The 16,514-nt window shown below is 44.7% G+C and overlaps 1 protein-coding gene across 1 annotated transcript in view; it reads right to left on the reverse strand.

The window, feature by feature from the left end:
• Positions 1-14,523, reverse strand: part of Rsph14 (radial spoke head 14 homolog) — a 76,115-nt gene extending 61,592 nt beyond the window's left edge. The window contains exons 1-4 of the mRNA XM_051186902.1: positions 14,404-14,523; positions 13,100-13,330; positions 11,657-11,759; positions 5,837-5,955 (exon numbers count right to left, since the gene is read on the reverse strand). Coding sequence (XP_051042859.1) covers positions 5,837-5,955; positions 11,657-11,759; positions 13,100-13,298 — 421 coding nt within the window. The 5' untranslated portion in view covers positions 13,299-13,330; positions 14,404-14,523. The remainder of the gene's footprint in view (positions 1-5,836; positions 5,956-11,656; positions 11,760-13,099; positions 13,331-14,403) is intronic.
• Positions 14,524-16,514: the final 1,991 nt, after the last annotated feature.

Genomic DNA, 16,514 nt, shown 5'->3' on the forward strand with positions numbered 1-16,514 from the left:
TGGGTCTTCCCTCCCCGATTGCCCAGTCTACATAATCTTTCACATGCTTGTCCAATGGCTGAGCTAATCTATACTGACTGTCCAGAGCCTTGTCTTCTAGGAGAGTCTAGATCCTGTAAGTTCATAATCACTATCAGCCATCATGTCCTCCCCAGACAGACCTCTTTGGCCTTACAGTGAACCATTACAGTTCACCTGTGGTGATTCCCTTCTTCCCTTTGCCTTCCAACCTCACAGTCCTAGAAAGCTTCTCTCCACCTCAGCCCTGCCTGAAGGTTTTATCTCTCCCCATGCCCCCACCTCCCCATGTTCACCCACTCCAGGTCAGTATGCACAGATTCCACTAATTCAGGTCAGTATGATATAGCAAGTTCCACTGATTCATCTGCAGGGTACTCTCTGACCCATCTTCCCCTAAGGGCACAGGCTGACTCTAAGAGGCCCAGGAGAGGCCTACAAGATAAATACCAATAGTCAGCTTTGGCAGGGAAATTGGTAGCAGGACTTACAAAGGAAATAAGTGAGAAGCTGATGATGATAGCTGAAGGGACTGGCCCGCCCTCTGTGGGTACTGTCTAGCCTCTCTCCCAAGACCATCCAGGACTACCACCTTTCTCATTGGCTTGTGCGGTCACTGATGCAGGGCAGCCGTGGTGGTTAATTACAGTGATGCTGGCTGCCCTCAATAGCTGTGCTCTGCACCCCACTCCTAAGAAGTTCAGATGGTTGGTTCTGCTTTACAAATGAAGAAAACAGCTTGGGAAAATGGCTCAGTTGATAAGGTTCTTTCTGTTCAAGCATGAGGATCAGAGTTCAACTCTCAGCATTCACATGAGAAGTTTGTGGTGAGGGTTTGTAATCCCAGTACTGGGGAGGTGGAAATAGACATGTCCATGGAGCTTATTAGCCAGCCTAGCCAACATCCCAGTAAAATACCCTATATCAAAATAACAAGATGGACAGTTGCCAAGGACTAAACCCCAAGGATATCTATGGCTCCACCCACACATATGCCTGTATACACAGAGGTAGGGACCCTAAGAGGGGACAACTTCCCACCACCAAACAGCATAGCAAATAACTTGGCCATTCTACAGCCCCAAAAAAAAGCTTGTATGTGGTCTGTCTAGGCCCTAGATAACAGCAGACACCCAAGACCAATGGGCAGAGTGGGCCCAGCGGGTACATAGGCTGATGTCATGGAGGACAGCACTACACCATGAGGATGAGCAGCCACTAGAGGCTGGGTGATAGCCTGGAGGACTCGTCTCACAGACAGAGAGCTTCGGGACTGGGCTAGTTCCTGCACCAGGTGCCAGCCAGCACAGCCTAGAGTGTGGCTCCAGGGGACCCAGTCCCTGTGGCAGTTCCATTGGTAATAGGCTATTGTGAACCCTAGGGGATACTATGAAAACCTAACGGAAGGAGCTGAGAAAGCCTGCTTGGCCCCAAAGAGATGGTGAGAGTAAGTTCTGAGACCCTGGTCAGTCTTGACAGGGGCTAGTCAGGTAACAGATCTGTCCTGCTGGAGGTGCCAGGCAGTAGAGAGGAAGGGCTACCCAGAAACTAATGACAGCAGCAAGCTCATAAACCAAATAGATCCTTGTACCCAGGCATTATCCTAGCTAAGGCCAGGATCAGGAGCAGCTTGGACAGTCAGCTTAAGGACATGGGTGTGGTGGTGTCAGATGAAAGAGGAGTGAGGGCTTCCTAGAGTAGCTCACAGGCCACCAGGAAATGGGCAGATGTTGCAGAAGAACAAGGGTGGCCTGCCTGGGACTGAGGTATCCTAATGACGGGAAAGTTTCTCCAGCAGCCCTTTACTTAGGGATTAGCCGGTCCCCGCAGGATCAGCTCCCTGTGGAAACAGCTTCCCAGATCTCAGTCAAGCCCAGATAATATGACTCCAGGGAAGCTCCCTGCAGCATCTTAACCTTGCCAGGTTCAAAACCGCATGCAGACATCTTCCTGTGGTGCCCTCTGCCCCCCACTGAGATCTAAACTCTGAAACCAGGGAGTGATTTCCACAGATGGAGGTTGTACTCCATCACTGGCTATTTGTGAGTACTTCTGGTTAGAAAGGGTACCTGCATGACCACCAGGGCCTGAACCAAGACCAGGCAGCACACATCAGGGCCAGAGACAGTAAATTATACTGCCACTACTATATCTGGGCCAGCTTCTAAAGCCATGTTCAACAGGAGGGAGTTACATGAGAAAGGACCAGACTAAACTCACCTAGATACCCAGTGAGTGCCTGAAACAAAAGAGGATCCTGGGTGGGCACTCAAGGCCACCAGTTTCCGGGGAACCTGGCCTGGCAGTCCCTTAGTGGCATTTATCGCTTCTATTTTGGTTTCTCTTCTTATAACAAACAGGTCAAGAACCCCTTAGGACATGAGAAGCCAGTCACTGGGACAGGCCCTAGTCCTGCAGCACCCCCTGCTGGCTATTCTGGGAACAAGTCAGACCTTGGTAGTCCCAAGGATTGAGAAGGGAAAAAAACCTTCTAGTAAACAATATTAGCTACATACAAGACACTCTAGAGACCAGGCACTAGTCATGCCAAGGAGCATCAGGCACCAAGAGTGCCATGGTTAAAAAAAGGAAAACCTTCCAATGTGCCCCTGGACCGGAAGCCCCATAACAGACCATGCAAGCTATCTGAGCACCCAGACAAGCTATACAGGCTCCCACCAACTAGCTACTGCCCAAAGTCACATACTTATAAGTGAAATGCCAAAGCCGAAGTCCATGCCCCACCCAGAAGTCCAACTAGGACACCATGTGAGATACAGCCATACCAGCAAACCCAAAAGCCACAGCACCCCAGTGACCCCAAGATGCCTCCCTCCTTCTGTCCATTTTCCCAGTCACCACCGCAATCCTTGATGCCAATTCCTCCACCAGGCTGCCCTGGCCTCCTTTCTGGGGACCTCATCCACAATGGTCAGTACCCACCAAGACCTGTGACAAAGAGCTGGTGCCAGGAGCTCCAGAAAGGCTTGTGTGGGCTTGTCAGCACAATAGATTCCCTACTCTGTGTTGTTTGGGTTCTACAGGAAGATGAGGAACATCCAAGTGAACCTGGTACACCAGAGCTTTCAGAATCCTGGCGTTTATTTATTGGTAAGGTCTAGAGAGAAGATGGGCAAAGCTCCATTCAGGGCACAACCTTTAACAAGCTAAAAGTGAAAAATAAAGGCTCCTATTTCCTAGAAAACCTGGCAGGATGTCTTCAAGAGCTCAGGAGAAACGGGCCCATCTTTTGTAGCAATCTCTCACCTCAGGGCAAAGCACAAAGTAAAAGCTGGTGAGACTGACTTCCAAATGAAGAACTTCAGGGTCAACAGATGAACAAATAATGAGAAGCTACCTATCTCGGATACTTTTCCCATCGCTGTGATAAAAATACTCTTGACGAAAGCAGTTTAAGGAAGGAAAGGTTTATTTGGCTCACAGATCCAGGAATAGTCCATTACACGAAAGTCCCAGCAGCAGGAATTTGAGGCAGCTATCAACATCACATTCCCAGTCAGAAAGCAGAGTGTGTGACCAATACATGTGTTCAGCTCACTTTCTCCTTTTCTTCAGGATCCCAGCCCAGGGCATGATGTCACACACAATGGATGGGTCTTCCCACCCCATGTAACAGTCCCTCATCCACATACCCAGAGCCCATTTTCTACACAATTCTAGATCGCATTGAGTTGGCAATGGAGATTAACCATTATACTACCCAAGCAGTCCAGGAAAAAATGATATTATCAATGCAGGCAATCAACAAACACTTGGGATCTAGGACAACAACTTCAGGTTAACAAGAAGTAAAAGAACTAATTGAATGGATGGATCCCAGCTCCCCAGAGGCACTGGGCAGAGAGGAGCCTGAGGTAATGGCAAGCAGAAAGATTTTCATCCTCACCGGTCACACCCATGGACAACAACATACAGCAATGATCTTACACAGCATACCATTGATCTAACTGACAAGGATGCCACTGGCTGGGGAAGGGGAGGCTGGGAAGCAGTTCTGATATCCTGCAAAGGTGAAGTTAGGCATGCATCTGAGGCCAGAATCATCTTCCCTAGCAGACTCTAGGGGCATCCCTCTCGTGGACTAGAAAGGTCTGTGCAGAGATATACATAACTCATTCCTTCTGCAGCCCAGAAGTGGAAACAGCCAACATGGAGACATGTCACAATACACTCAAGAGCTGGTCATGATGGGGCGCAATTTCCATCCTAACACTTGGGAGGCCAGATCTCTGAGCTCAAGGCCAGCCTGGTCTACAAAGTGAGTTCCAGGACAGCTAGAGCTGTTACACAGAGAACCCCTGTCTCAAAAAAACAAAACAAACAAACAAAAAAAAACCCAAAATTATATATCCAAATAACAAAAGAGTACAGGAGAGTACAAGACCTTTCAATACAAGATGGGTACATTTCAGAATTATATTAGGGCCAGTGAGGTGGCTTGCCACCAGATCCTGGTGACCTGAGTTCTATCCTGGAATCCATGTTTTTAAAACATGGATACAGCTAGCAGGCATCTGTTATCCCAGCATCCCAAAGGCAAAACAGAAGGTGGAACCAGAATTGGCCAAGTTCACAGGCCAGCTAGCCTGGAGTATGCGGGACAGCAGCAGGAACAAACCAAACCTTATCTCTACAAGGTGGAAGAAAAGAAACAACTCCCAAAAGTTCAGAAATTGCCCTCTACCCTCCACACACAAGTCATCACACACACACACACACACACACATACACCACCACCACCACAACCATCAACAACTATGATGCTGCGTGTAAAGAGAAATACATCATGTATACAGTAATAATTTTCAAAATTATAATATTATTTCTTGGGTATTTCTAAGTTGCAAAGGGATACATACAGCAAGACCCACTTAACACAGACTTAAAATATGTTAATATATACATATATATATATATATACATTTTATATGCCATATCTATGGCAAAAAAACTATATACATATTGCAGGGTTATTGTCAACAACTTGTTAGTGACTCAAGGGAGATGACGAGGAAGGGTACAAAGAGTATTTGGGCTGTATTTATGTTCCCTCAGCAGCAGAATAGAGAAATTTGAGTATTCCCACTTAATGCAAATCCTAACCTTCAAAGAATCATTTATGATCCAGAAATGAAACACTAAATGAAAGCACCTAAAACTGAAATAGTATAGACTGGATAGTCTCATTTTCATAAAACTTAGAGTCATAAACTAAACTAGGAATGCAAACTCCATGATGGAGTCTTGGTCAGCACATGTGAAGCCTGGGTTCAAAACCAGTACTCCCAAAAGAAAAGAAATATACCAGACAACCCAGCATATGGCCTTACAAACTGCAGGAGTCACCCTAAGGAAGAGGAACCCACAATGGGGACTGTGGAAAGGCTTGGAGTGTTGGAAACAGGCTACAAGGCTTTTTATTTGTTTTCATTTGTTACAAGTTAACCAAATATTCACTGATTTGAATTTTTAGAAGTGAATGGAACTCAGGGTCTTTTTCCTATGTCTGAGCTACACTCCCAACTTTTTGTCATATTTTAACAAAAGAGGTAACTTTGTTGCTACCACTATGGTTTTGAGACAGTCTTACTCTTGCCTTCCAGGCTGATCCTCCTCTGTGCTCAGCCTTGGGAGTAGCTAGAAGTACAGGTTGCACACTACTATGCCCCACCCCAAGGTCATTTTTAAAAGAAAAAAAAAGTATCAAAGACTGTGATCTGTGGCCTTGCACAAACTGACCTGGAGGGGAAAACCATGGGTAATAGTATACCAGATCCCATGTGGGATGTAACCATACCTTCAGGCAGCTGAGCCAGATGCTTGTATGCCTGGTGTAGATTCTCCCGGCAGACTGTCTGGTGATCATTCAGCAGGAGTGACAGGGATAGGATGACATTATGTTCTAAGAAGCCAGTTCTAAAGAAGGGAAGATGGGTTTAGACATCAGAAGATTATTTCATTTTTTCTTCTTCTTTTTTTAAGATTTATCTATTTTATGTGTTATGGGCCTTTTTGCTTGTGTGTATGTGTATGTATCACATGTGTACTTGATGCCCAAGAAGTCAGAAGAAATATTGGAACTGGAGCTACCACGTGGGTGCTGAGAAACAAACCCAGGTTCTCTGCAAGACCAACAAGTATTCTTAACCACTAAGCCATCTCTCAAGACACAGTTTCATTTGTCTTAACAGTTGAATGATCTTCTGTTGTGTAAATACACTGCATTTTCATTATCCATTCATCAGTTTGTGGTTATCTGGGTTGTTTCTACTTCCCAGATATTGTGAATAGAGCGGCACTGAACATGGTTGATCAGTTGTCTCTACAGTAGGATACACAGTCCTTTGAGCATGTGCTCAAGAGTGGCATAGCTGGATTGTGTGTTAGCTCTATTTTTAGCTTTCTGTGGAACTGCCACACTGATTTCCATAGTGGCTGCATCCAGTTTGCACTCCCACTAGCTGTGAAGTATTCTTTCCATGCTAACATTTGTCATCATTTTATTTTTTTTTTTAAATCTTAGCTATTCTGACAGGAATAAGTTGAAATCTCAAAGTAATTTTAATATGCATTTCTCTGATAGCAGAGCATGATGAATATGGTTGAAAATATCTCCCAGCTATCTGTATTTCCTCTTTTGGTAACTCTCTAGTTAACTAGTTTCATGCCTTGTTTTTAACTGGGTTGTTTTTCTGAAGTTTATTTTGGGGGGTTCTTTGTATGATTTAGATATGGATGATATAACTGGTAAATAATTTCTCCCATTCTGTAGACTTCTCCCTCGGTTAAATGGCAGTTTTCTTTGCTACATAGAAGTTCTTCAGTTTCATGAGGTCCCGTTTATTAATTATTGGCCTGAGTGCCTATACTGTCAGTGTCCTGTTCAGAAATTCCTTTCCTATGCCAATGAGTTCAAGTATATTCTGTTGCAGGAGATTCTCTTGTCCTGCCACGTCCTGCTGCTTCAGCCTCAAATGAGCACACAGAGACTTATATTAATTATAAAGCTGTTGGCTGATGGCTAGGGCTTCTTATTGGATAGCTTTGTCTTAATTATTAACCCATTTCTATTAATCTGTGTATTTCCACGTGGTCTTATCTTACTGGAGAACCCCTGGTGGGTCATTTCTTCCCAGTCTTTACATAGCAACTGTTTCGTGGTTTTCCTTTGCCCACCTTTCCCAGAAGTCTCCTTATCTCCTCATCCCACCTATCTTCCTGCCTCATTGGTCAAACAGTGTTTTATTCATCAACCAATAAGATAAACATACAAAGAAGGACATCCCCCATGAATATTCCCTACTTTTTCTACCAGATTCAGGGTATCAAGACCTTAGTAAAAGTCCTTGATCCATTTGGAGTTTTGTGCTAGGTAGGAAATAAAGCTATAGTTTCACTCTTCTACACATAGCTATTTAGTTTGACTAGCACCATTTTGTTGAAGATGCTCTTTTCTCCAATGTATATTTTTGGCTTTTTTTTTTTTTTTTTTTTTTTTTTTTTTTTTGTCAAAAACCAGATGACTGTAGGAGTATGTGCTGACATATGGGTTCTCAATTCTATTCAACTGACCAATGTGTCTGTTTTTTTTTTATTGCTATAACTCTATAGTACGATCTCTGAAGAGGTTCAGATAAGATCAGGTCAGTGACCCTGCTGAAAGCCATGCTATCTCTGCCACATTCTAGAAACCTGGGAGGTCATAAATGCAAAGCACTGTGGCTTATGGAGTGTCAAGAATCACAGCCCTCCCACTTTTGAGCAGTGTCTCAGGTTTCCACTAACCTGGATCTGGATTCTTTTCACCATTTAGAGCATCAGATTCACTGACTGTGAAATGGCACAAGGCAGCAGAAACCTGTAACCCATCCTGCTTTCATAGTGAAGCTACATAGTGAAGCTAAGCTGACCACCGTTCTACTGCTCTAGCTCCCACGGAGAGATTTTACAGGCCTGGCACCCCCAGGCTCTTCCCAGCCCTTCCTGCTTCTCTTGTCCTCTCTCAACTCTGCTTCCCTCCAGACCCATGGCTGCCCTCTATGCTTGTTATGATATGCAAGTTAATTAAGAAGTAGATAAGCCACTTAGATAAAGAATTGTTTTTATTTCCTCTTGAAAAAAAATGAATGCTATGTAAAATCTCAAATGAGTCTCTTTTTTTTTTTAAGTGAGACGACTGTAAGATAGTCTACATTTTTGTATGCAGATTATTTCAATGGTGTCATTTTGATCTTAGTGTGCTTTTGAGAAGCATAGAAGCATACTGCAAATCAAACTGGTAGTTTAAACAGAAAAGTCAATAGAAAACACCACCTGATGGACCCATATCCTAGAAATAGACTGGGTCTCACACAGGGAATGGCAAATGTCTTGCCATTTGCATTTTTACTTAAATGAGAAATTTAAAGAAATTTATCCCTTGATTATGAGTCATATCTTTTAAGTAGACAACAGTGTCTGCAAAGGAGTCTCCTGAGGTCACATCTGTTGGGGTGGGTTCAGGAATAGATTAAAGTCATGTGTGAAGCTCTTCACTAGATATCTAGCACAAGGGACATGTCCAGCCAGTTATTGCACTGTGACACTGATGAAATTTTATTCTTAGAAAGATTTGCACTGTTCTGGAAAAAGATAATGGTGGCAGGATACACCCATTCCAGAGCTGCTGGGTTTCCTCCATTCCTCCCCCATGATCCATTCTATGCCAGGCATGCTTTGCAAACTGGGCTGGCATGCTTCTTGGTCCCAATTCAAAGGGGCTATGACAAGAGGAACACTTGTTACCCAGTTTTGTGGGCTAGGCTGAGCAATACAACAAGGAGGGAAAAAGAAGGGAAGAGAAGGAGAGGAGAGAAGAGAAAAAGAGAGAGGAGAGGAGAGGAGGGGGAGGGGAAGGGAAGGGGGAGGGGAGGGGAGGAGAGGGGAGAGGAGAGGAAATGGTAGGAGGGAGAGAAGCTGAGGATAGAACTCACCCAGAAAGCATGTGTTTAGCATGAATCCCTGGGTTGAATTCCCAGCATCAAAAGATTATAATAAATAAATAATAATTAAGAAAAGGATATTTAGGAAGAGAAGGAAGACCAGTGGACAGAGGGATAGAGAGACAAGACCAGGTAGGAATAAAGAAAGTACATGATATACCTGCTTGGAAATATGATGGAATTCATGGTTTTGTACAATGAATATTTGATAACAAGAAAACATTTAAAGGCTAAAACACCCATAAAGAAAAACTAAAAGTAAGAAAGTCGTTTGCCTGTAAAGAATGTGGCTTCTCCTGGGAGTTTGACCATGCTCCAAATGAGAGTATGTGTGCAACTTGGTGGGTTCTTTGTTTGTTTGTTTTGTTGTTGTTTCAGGTTTGGGGCAGGGGTGAGATGATAGAATGGGAAGTGGCTGTGGCTGGGGTGTGTTCCATGAAATTCCCAAATTATTAATAAAAATATTACATTGGGGGAGGAAAAATAAAAGAATGTGGCTCCTTTGCTAGAATGCCAGCAAAACGAAGGAGCAATAGAATTCTCCAGGGCTTCCTGAACATCGGGATATTGCTTGAATTAAGAACTCAAGGTGCCAAGATGCCATGCCTAGGAGGCCATCCTTGTTCCTCCTCCTTGTCACTACTTGTGTGATGTGAGAGTAAAAGAGTTTCAACACAGGAAGTTTGGGACAGTCACTTAGGGCTTGGTGAGCCACTGGCCATAGTGATAAAATCACCACCGAGGGCTGGAGTTGCAGCTCAGTTAGAGTACTAGGTTAGCACATACAAAGCTCCCAGAGTTCAATGCCTATCTTCACAAAAAGGAAGGAGACAGGGAGGAAGGGGAGGAGGGAGGGAGGGAGGGTGGAAGGAGGAGGGAGAGAGGAGAAGGAGCAAAGGAGGGAGAAAAAGTAAAGGCGTGACATGCATGGGAGTGGATGTGTCACCTCTGAACTTGGGAGTGTTATTTAGAAACAAACAATATTTGGTTGGGACGATTTACCTTCCTTATCTACTGTGATGTGCAGGGCAAAGACTACGTTTAGAACCCTACATTGAGCACATCCGGGAGGGGCAGCTTTAAAAAGTTATTCTGGCTTAGTTTTCAGGTCAGGGAAGGCATGTCAGTAGGACCAGCTCCTGTCTGCGGTCTCAGAACCATATAGCACATTTGCTTATATCCCAGCAAACTGGGAAGGAGAGGAAGAGCCCGACTCCAGCAGGAACCTAGGCTTGGCTGTGACCCGCAGAATCCATGCTGACAGCCATATGAGGACAGCTAGGCTCCAGCTTCCCCAGAACAGTATCTGGAGCTTCATAGTGTCCAGTCAAACCCAACCTCAAGAGCACAGGTGAGTCAAGGGGCTCTGCAGTCCCTCTCTAACTCCAGAGCACAATGACTGTCCTCTCTCCTGAGGTTATCTTAGGAGAAAGTAATGGGATCAAGAGATCTGGCTAGGTTGCAGAACAGGAAAGGGGTACTCCACCCCTGGCAGGCCAGAGCCCATGTCTACCTCATTGCTCTGACCAGTGCATTGATGTATCTTCTTGAATTAGGGCCAGGATGGCACTGTGTATCCTCTATACATGTCCCACCTCAGCACTTGATCAGCATCGGCTGAAGCAGGTACAGTGAGGTCACTAAGGGTCTGAAAGCATGGAGTAACATCAAAGCCTGGAGTGGCTTTGAATTTCTCTGAAACAACATGAGGCACTTGGGGTATGATAGGAAGCCTTTCTGAAGTCACTGAAGTCAGTGTTTACACTAAATAAGCCTGAGACAGTTGGCAGCTTGCCCTTGAAGCTGCTTTCTTTTTCTGTGGGCATCTATACAATGACAGTGGTGTTTATACAGGAGACTAGGGAGAGGGCATGGTGGGGTGGTCTGATGTTCTGCTGTTTTTTCTCAGTACTGGAGGTGGAACAAGGGACCCTCTATGTGGTAGGCATGTGCACTGCCGCTGATCTATAGCCCTACTTAGGATTCTGTTTTTGATACCAAGTACAACTAGTGTTCCCTACTCAAGACAGTGAGCTCAGCTAATGTGAGGAGGAGGCCCCCTGCCCCAACTGCCACCCCAGGGCTCTAACTAAACTAGCAAGGAGAAACAGCACTTAAATGCAAATAATGAGACTTGACATAGGAGAGCACCATTTGCAGGTATTATACATATATACACTATGCCTCAGTGTCTCAGCCAGAGGTGAGACCCATTCAGACAGAAGATGAAGCCACGCCCCCTGTGAGGATCAAAGACCAGGGATTTAGGAATGGCAAAGTGTTTGCAGATGTTGGATCTGAACTTCCTGCCTTTAGCGTGGGAAGGTGGGAACCAGGAGCTAACTTAAAAGTCAGAACAGAACCAGAGTACAGCTCTGCAGCTCTGGGCTAGAGCATCTGTGTAGTATGCACCAGGCCCTGGGTTTAATCCCCAGTGCCAAGAAAAGGGTTTGGGGCAGAATCCTGTTAAGCTGCCCTAGAGACAACCAAAACAGTTCGGCAGAGAGAATTGTCATCAGCATATAGAAGTACCACCTGAGACCAGAGCTACAGATAAAATTTGAAGCACTTGGGGTCATACAAGGGAACAGTACAGTGTCTAATTGGGACCTTGGATTTCATTAATAGTTGCCCACCTGCCTACATTATGGGTGGCCATGATGTACAGCACCTCGGTGGTCTTTATCCGAACCAGATTATCATCATCCGTCAGTAGGGCCTTCAGGCTCTCCAGGCAGCCTGTGGACACAAGAAACCTTTTGAACATTTGCCAGTCCACCAGATTGGCCAGAAGTCAACATGTGACCCAGTGTTTGGCAACAGGAAAGTACTTTGGGTCTGTACTTTGGGTTTGGGGGAGTTAAGTCAGTACCACAGATGAGCGGGTTCACAACCAGGGCCTATCTCATTAATCGCTTCCTCTCTCTCTCTTTCTCTTTCTCTCTCTCTCTCTCTCTCTCTCATGTCTTTTTGAGACAGGGTCTCACTATGTAGCCCTTGCTGTCCTGGAACTCACTATGTAGACCAGGCTGCTGGCCTTGAACTCACGGAGATCCACCTGCCTCTGCCTCCCAAGTGCTGGGATTAAAGGTGTGTGCCACCAACACCTGGCATTGTGTGAGCCAATAATTTTAGGGTTTGTTTTGTTTTGTTTTTATCTTTGTTTTTTGTTATTTTGTCTTTTTTTTTTTCCTGGAATTGAAAATTGAATCCAGGGGCCTTGTGCTTGCAAGCACTCTACCACTGAGCTTAGTTCCCAACCCCTCATTTTTCCTACTAGTTCCTCCTCTTGTAGTCAGCCCTGGGGCTAAGAAAATTGCCCTTGACATTTCTTTGATCTCAGGAGAGACATGAGGTCGGACTGGAAACCTGCCATATGCATGCTGCTCTTGTAGAGGACCCTGAGTTCGAGTCTCAGTGCCCACATCAGACAGCTCACAACCACCCATAACTTCAGCCCCGGAGATCTGATACCCTTTTCTGGTCTCCACCATCACTTGCACTCACAAACACATACCCGCCCATAGGCACACACACATAATGAAAATATAAAAAGCAAAGTTAAAAAAGAGACATTCCACAAACTAGTCATGCGCCCTTGCATCAGCTAGATTCAGGGGGTACCAGATTTAGTGTATAAAGATCCTGCTTAAATGTTTAAAGATTTACTTATAATTTTAAATTATGTGTAGGTGTGTGAGTCTGCAAGTAAGTTTGTCACATGAGTGCAAGGGGACACATGGGGCAGAAGTCCCAGATGCCCTGGAGCTCAAGTTGTAGACAGTTGTGGGCTCTCTGATCTGAGTACTAGGATCTGAACTCACGTCCTCTGCAAAAGTGGCAAGTGCTCCTAATCACTGAGCCATCTCTCCAGCCCCTCCTTTTGAATTTTTCAGTTAGGCAACCTTAGACTCATGCTGATCTCCTAACACTCATTTTTCACATCTGTAGATTGAAAATGTTCTCTCTCTTGCAGGTAGTATTGCACTTAGGGGTACTGATGGCCTGAAATCAGACTTAATAAGTAGCAACTCTTCTATTGACACCATCCAATGTCTGAGCCACACCCCAATTCTCACCTATGTTGATGGCCTCGTAGACATACTCAGGATCGTGCATGAGGTCACACAGAGCTACTAGGGCTTTCTGCCTTGTCAGGAGAGTCTCTGATCGCAGCTCCTCATTAAGCTTGGGCAAGGCTCGACAGCCATAAGCAATGGCAGCCTTTGTGGGGTCAATGTCAGGAGGCATGTACATGGAGATCCGGGCATGAGCCATCTTTCCAGACCTGACAAAGGGCTCTAAAAACTCTGTAGAAACCACTAATAAAAGAAAAAAATAATTAATTAAAAACCTGTCGTTATTACTATTATCATGTAGAAGACAGCCAACTCAGCCCAAAACTGCCTGTGAAGACAAACACAGGTGGATACTTTCACTTTGATTTACCGATGAGCACACAGAAGCTGGTGAAATATCTCAAGGTCACGGCACAGGTAAGTAACCCAAACTGCAAATCTCAGTCCTTAATGACAGAAGGAACTGCTTGGGATACTTGATAGATGGGTACCTTGGTCACAGGCACCAAGAAGAAAAACAGCCAAGCAAAAACTAAGATGGTGTCTCCTTTGATGACCCTGCTTAACTAGTGGCAGCCATGACTAATACCTAACTGGCACCTAACTAAACCACTCAATAAAGAGTCATCCACATTTATAAGGAAATATATGTTGGCTAGGGAGTTGATAAAGCTAGAAGCTTTTCAAACAGAGGTCTTGCTCTTTCATGTCAAAGACACATATTCACATGCATAGGACATATTTGAAAGGAGGGATGAAGGTTAAAGAATGATTTTTTTATTCTCTCTCTCTCTCTCTCTCTCTCTCTCTCTCTCTCTCTCTCTCTCTCTCTCTCGGGATATAGTCCAGAGTCCAGGCTATGGGTTACCTTTGGCAAGTCATTCCCTCCAGTGTGTCTCTGCAGTTAGAAAATTAAGTAATAACAGTGCTACCTTCCTGCACTTCCAGTGTTGTGATTTAACTGAGACCCAAGAGCCAGGCCAACAGAACTTGAACTGTATTGGTTGTGGTTATTTGATCACTATTGCATTTAGTGGCAAGAGAGGAAGTTCTAGAAGTAAACGACAAGCCAGACTCTGGTACCAGCCAAGAAGGGAAGAAAAGGGGCCAGGCTGGGAAGGTGGCAGCCATCTCTGAAATGGGCTCCACTCCAGGGAATCATGGTCCTAGGACAGGGGCTGCCCTCCCGTAAAGGGCACACACTACAAGAATCCAGCCGCGAGACCCAGGGTATGGGAGCGTGAGCCCCGTGAACGGAACTGGGTAGGTCAGGAAGCACCCCATGTCCTATGCCAGATACCTACCCGCTGCAGCTGCCTCACTTGCTTTAGTCCTGGTCTCTGCCAGCCAGAGCGCTCATTCCATTCCCAAGCGACCTGGTTGCTAGGAGACTGCCAGCGTCTGCGCTTTCTGGTCATCGCCTTAGAGGACCAATGCGCAGGCGCAAAAAGCCTGGGGCTAAGCCCAGCAGAGAATGGAAGAACAATAATATTTTAACAATGTTACTACATAGAACAAAGACTACTCGCCTTTATGGTACTGATGGGAAAGAAAATGACTTATTTAGGCCCTTCTCTTTGCTGTGTATTTTGCATGCTTTGGGTCTCCGTTTTGCATGCTTTTGGTTTTTGTTTTGTTTTGTTTTTTGTTTTTCGAGACAGGGTTTCTCTGTAGATTTGAAGCCTGTCCTGGAACTCGCTCTGTAGACTAGATGAGAGAGGTCACATATTTGGGTGCAGTGGATACTTGTTAGTATGACAAAATAATCTGACAAAAAGCAAGCTGAGGGATTATTATTTATTTCAGCTCGTGTATTGAAGATACAGTCTATCACTATGGGAAGGGATGGCTAAAGTGACTCTCAGCTGTGACTCTTCACCATCTCCTAACTTGCTGGAACAGGAAGCAGGTAGGAGCGCCGAAGGCTGGCGCCCACCTGGTACTCAACTCATAGACATGATGGGTATTCTCTTGTCAGTCAAAACTCCCTGAAAAACGTCCCTACAGACACAGTCAGAGGTGTCTACCTAGGGGTAATTCTCAACCTTGTCAACAATGATGATCAGATATCACACATTTAATATAGTTTCCCACTGGCTTGCTTTAGAGAGCACCCCTGGTTATGGGTTATAATAACAAGTGTTAGATTACTTTTCAGGGATTGGAAGGCTACTTTTGACAAAGACTGCTTCTTGGGGTCTATGAATATCTGGATGGGTGATTGGGAAGGGATGAAAAGATGGGGCAGCCTTAACCTTTGGGTGACACTCTTTCTGTCCCTGCATGGAGATTGATTGTGGGAGATGGTCTTCTGCCTTTCTGATCTCTCCAATAGCTGCTACAACTTAAACACCTAGAATCCCGTAGTTACCACCCCCACACTCATGTCCTTATATACATGAAGACACTAGGCACATGGTACAGATGCCTATTATCCTATCATGTGGGGAGTGGGGGCAACAGGATAAAGGTGGTCAGGGCCATTAACATGGAAACTTCGAGTTTCTCCTAGACTACATGAGGGCTTGCCACAAACAATTTTAAAAAACATTGCAGCTGGGCTTTGCCAGCATGGTCATGACTATTTGTGGCTAACCCACCCTAGCAAACAGATATAAGCATATATGTCATTTTGTTCCAAATGGGGGGAGGTGATCTATCGGTCCTTTCCCATTTCCACTCCCTAGTCATAAACTCATTAGAGTCTTGCCTGCACATACCCATGTCTACTTTCTATTATATCTATGCTAAAAGAAACCAAGTCTCCAGCAACATCATCCTCAATGATGGGCCATCTGATAAGTAAACTGAGGTTTGGAGGTATGAAGACCCTTTAAGTCTGAACTGTGAACAGTGAAACTCTTTAACCAAGACATCAAGTAGAAGCATCAGTCTCCAGGACATATCCTGTTGTTGCATTAAAGATGATTGCAATAGATCTACCAAAGGTCTCATACTATATTTACAAGTCTACCTGCTGCTGTCCTTCAGAGGATCAAGTCCTAAAGTGTCTCTCTAAAGACTGCCCTAGTTTTATTTTAGGAACGTGTGGTGAACACCGCTAGGCTGGGAGTCAGAAAATCTGGGTTCACTTCTATTTCTAACTCACTAGGCAAATCTTTTGGAATGAAGCTTTGTAGTTTTCTTGGAGGAGGGAGTGTCTGGTAAGAGTTCTAAAGTCTCTGGAATACAGCCTGTACCCCACACCTCGCTTTTCAACAGAAACTAGCTCGAAGGAGCCCAGTAACTTGAGTCATCTTTTAAACATCCATTAATGGAGGAAATTGGTTTGGGTTTTTTTGTTTGTTTGTTTGGTTGGTTTTTTTGTTTTTTTGTTTTTTTTTTGTTTTGTTTTTGTTTTTGTTTTGTTTTGTTTTGTTTTCAGCATGAGTGCCAGAAGCCAGGCACATGATTT

Source organism: Phodopus roborovskii, unplaced genomic scaffold (genome assembly GCF_943737965.1).
Source record: "Phodopus roborovskii unplaced genomic scaffold, PHOROB, whole genome shotgun sequence".
Lineage (NCBI taxonomy): Eukaryota > Metazoa > Chordata > Mammalia > Rodentia > Cricetidae > Phodopus > Phodopus roborovskii.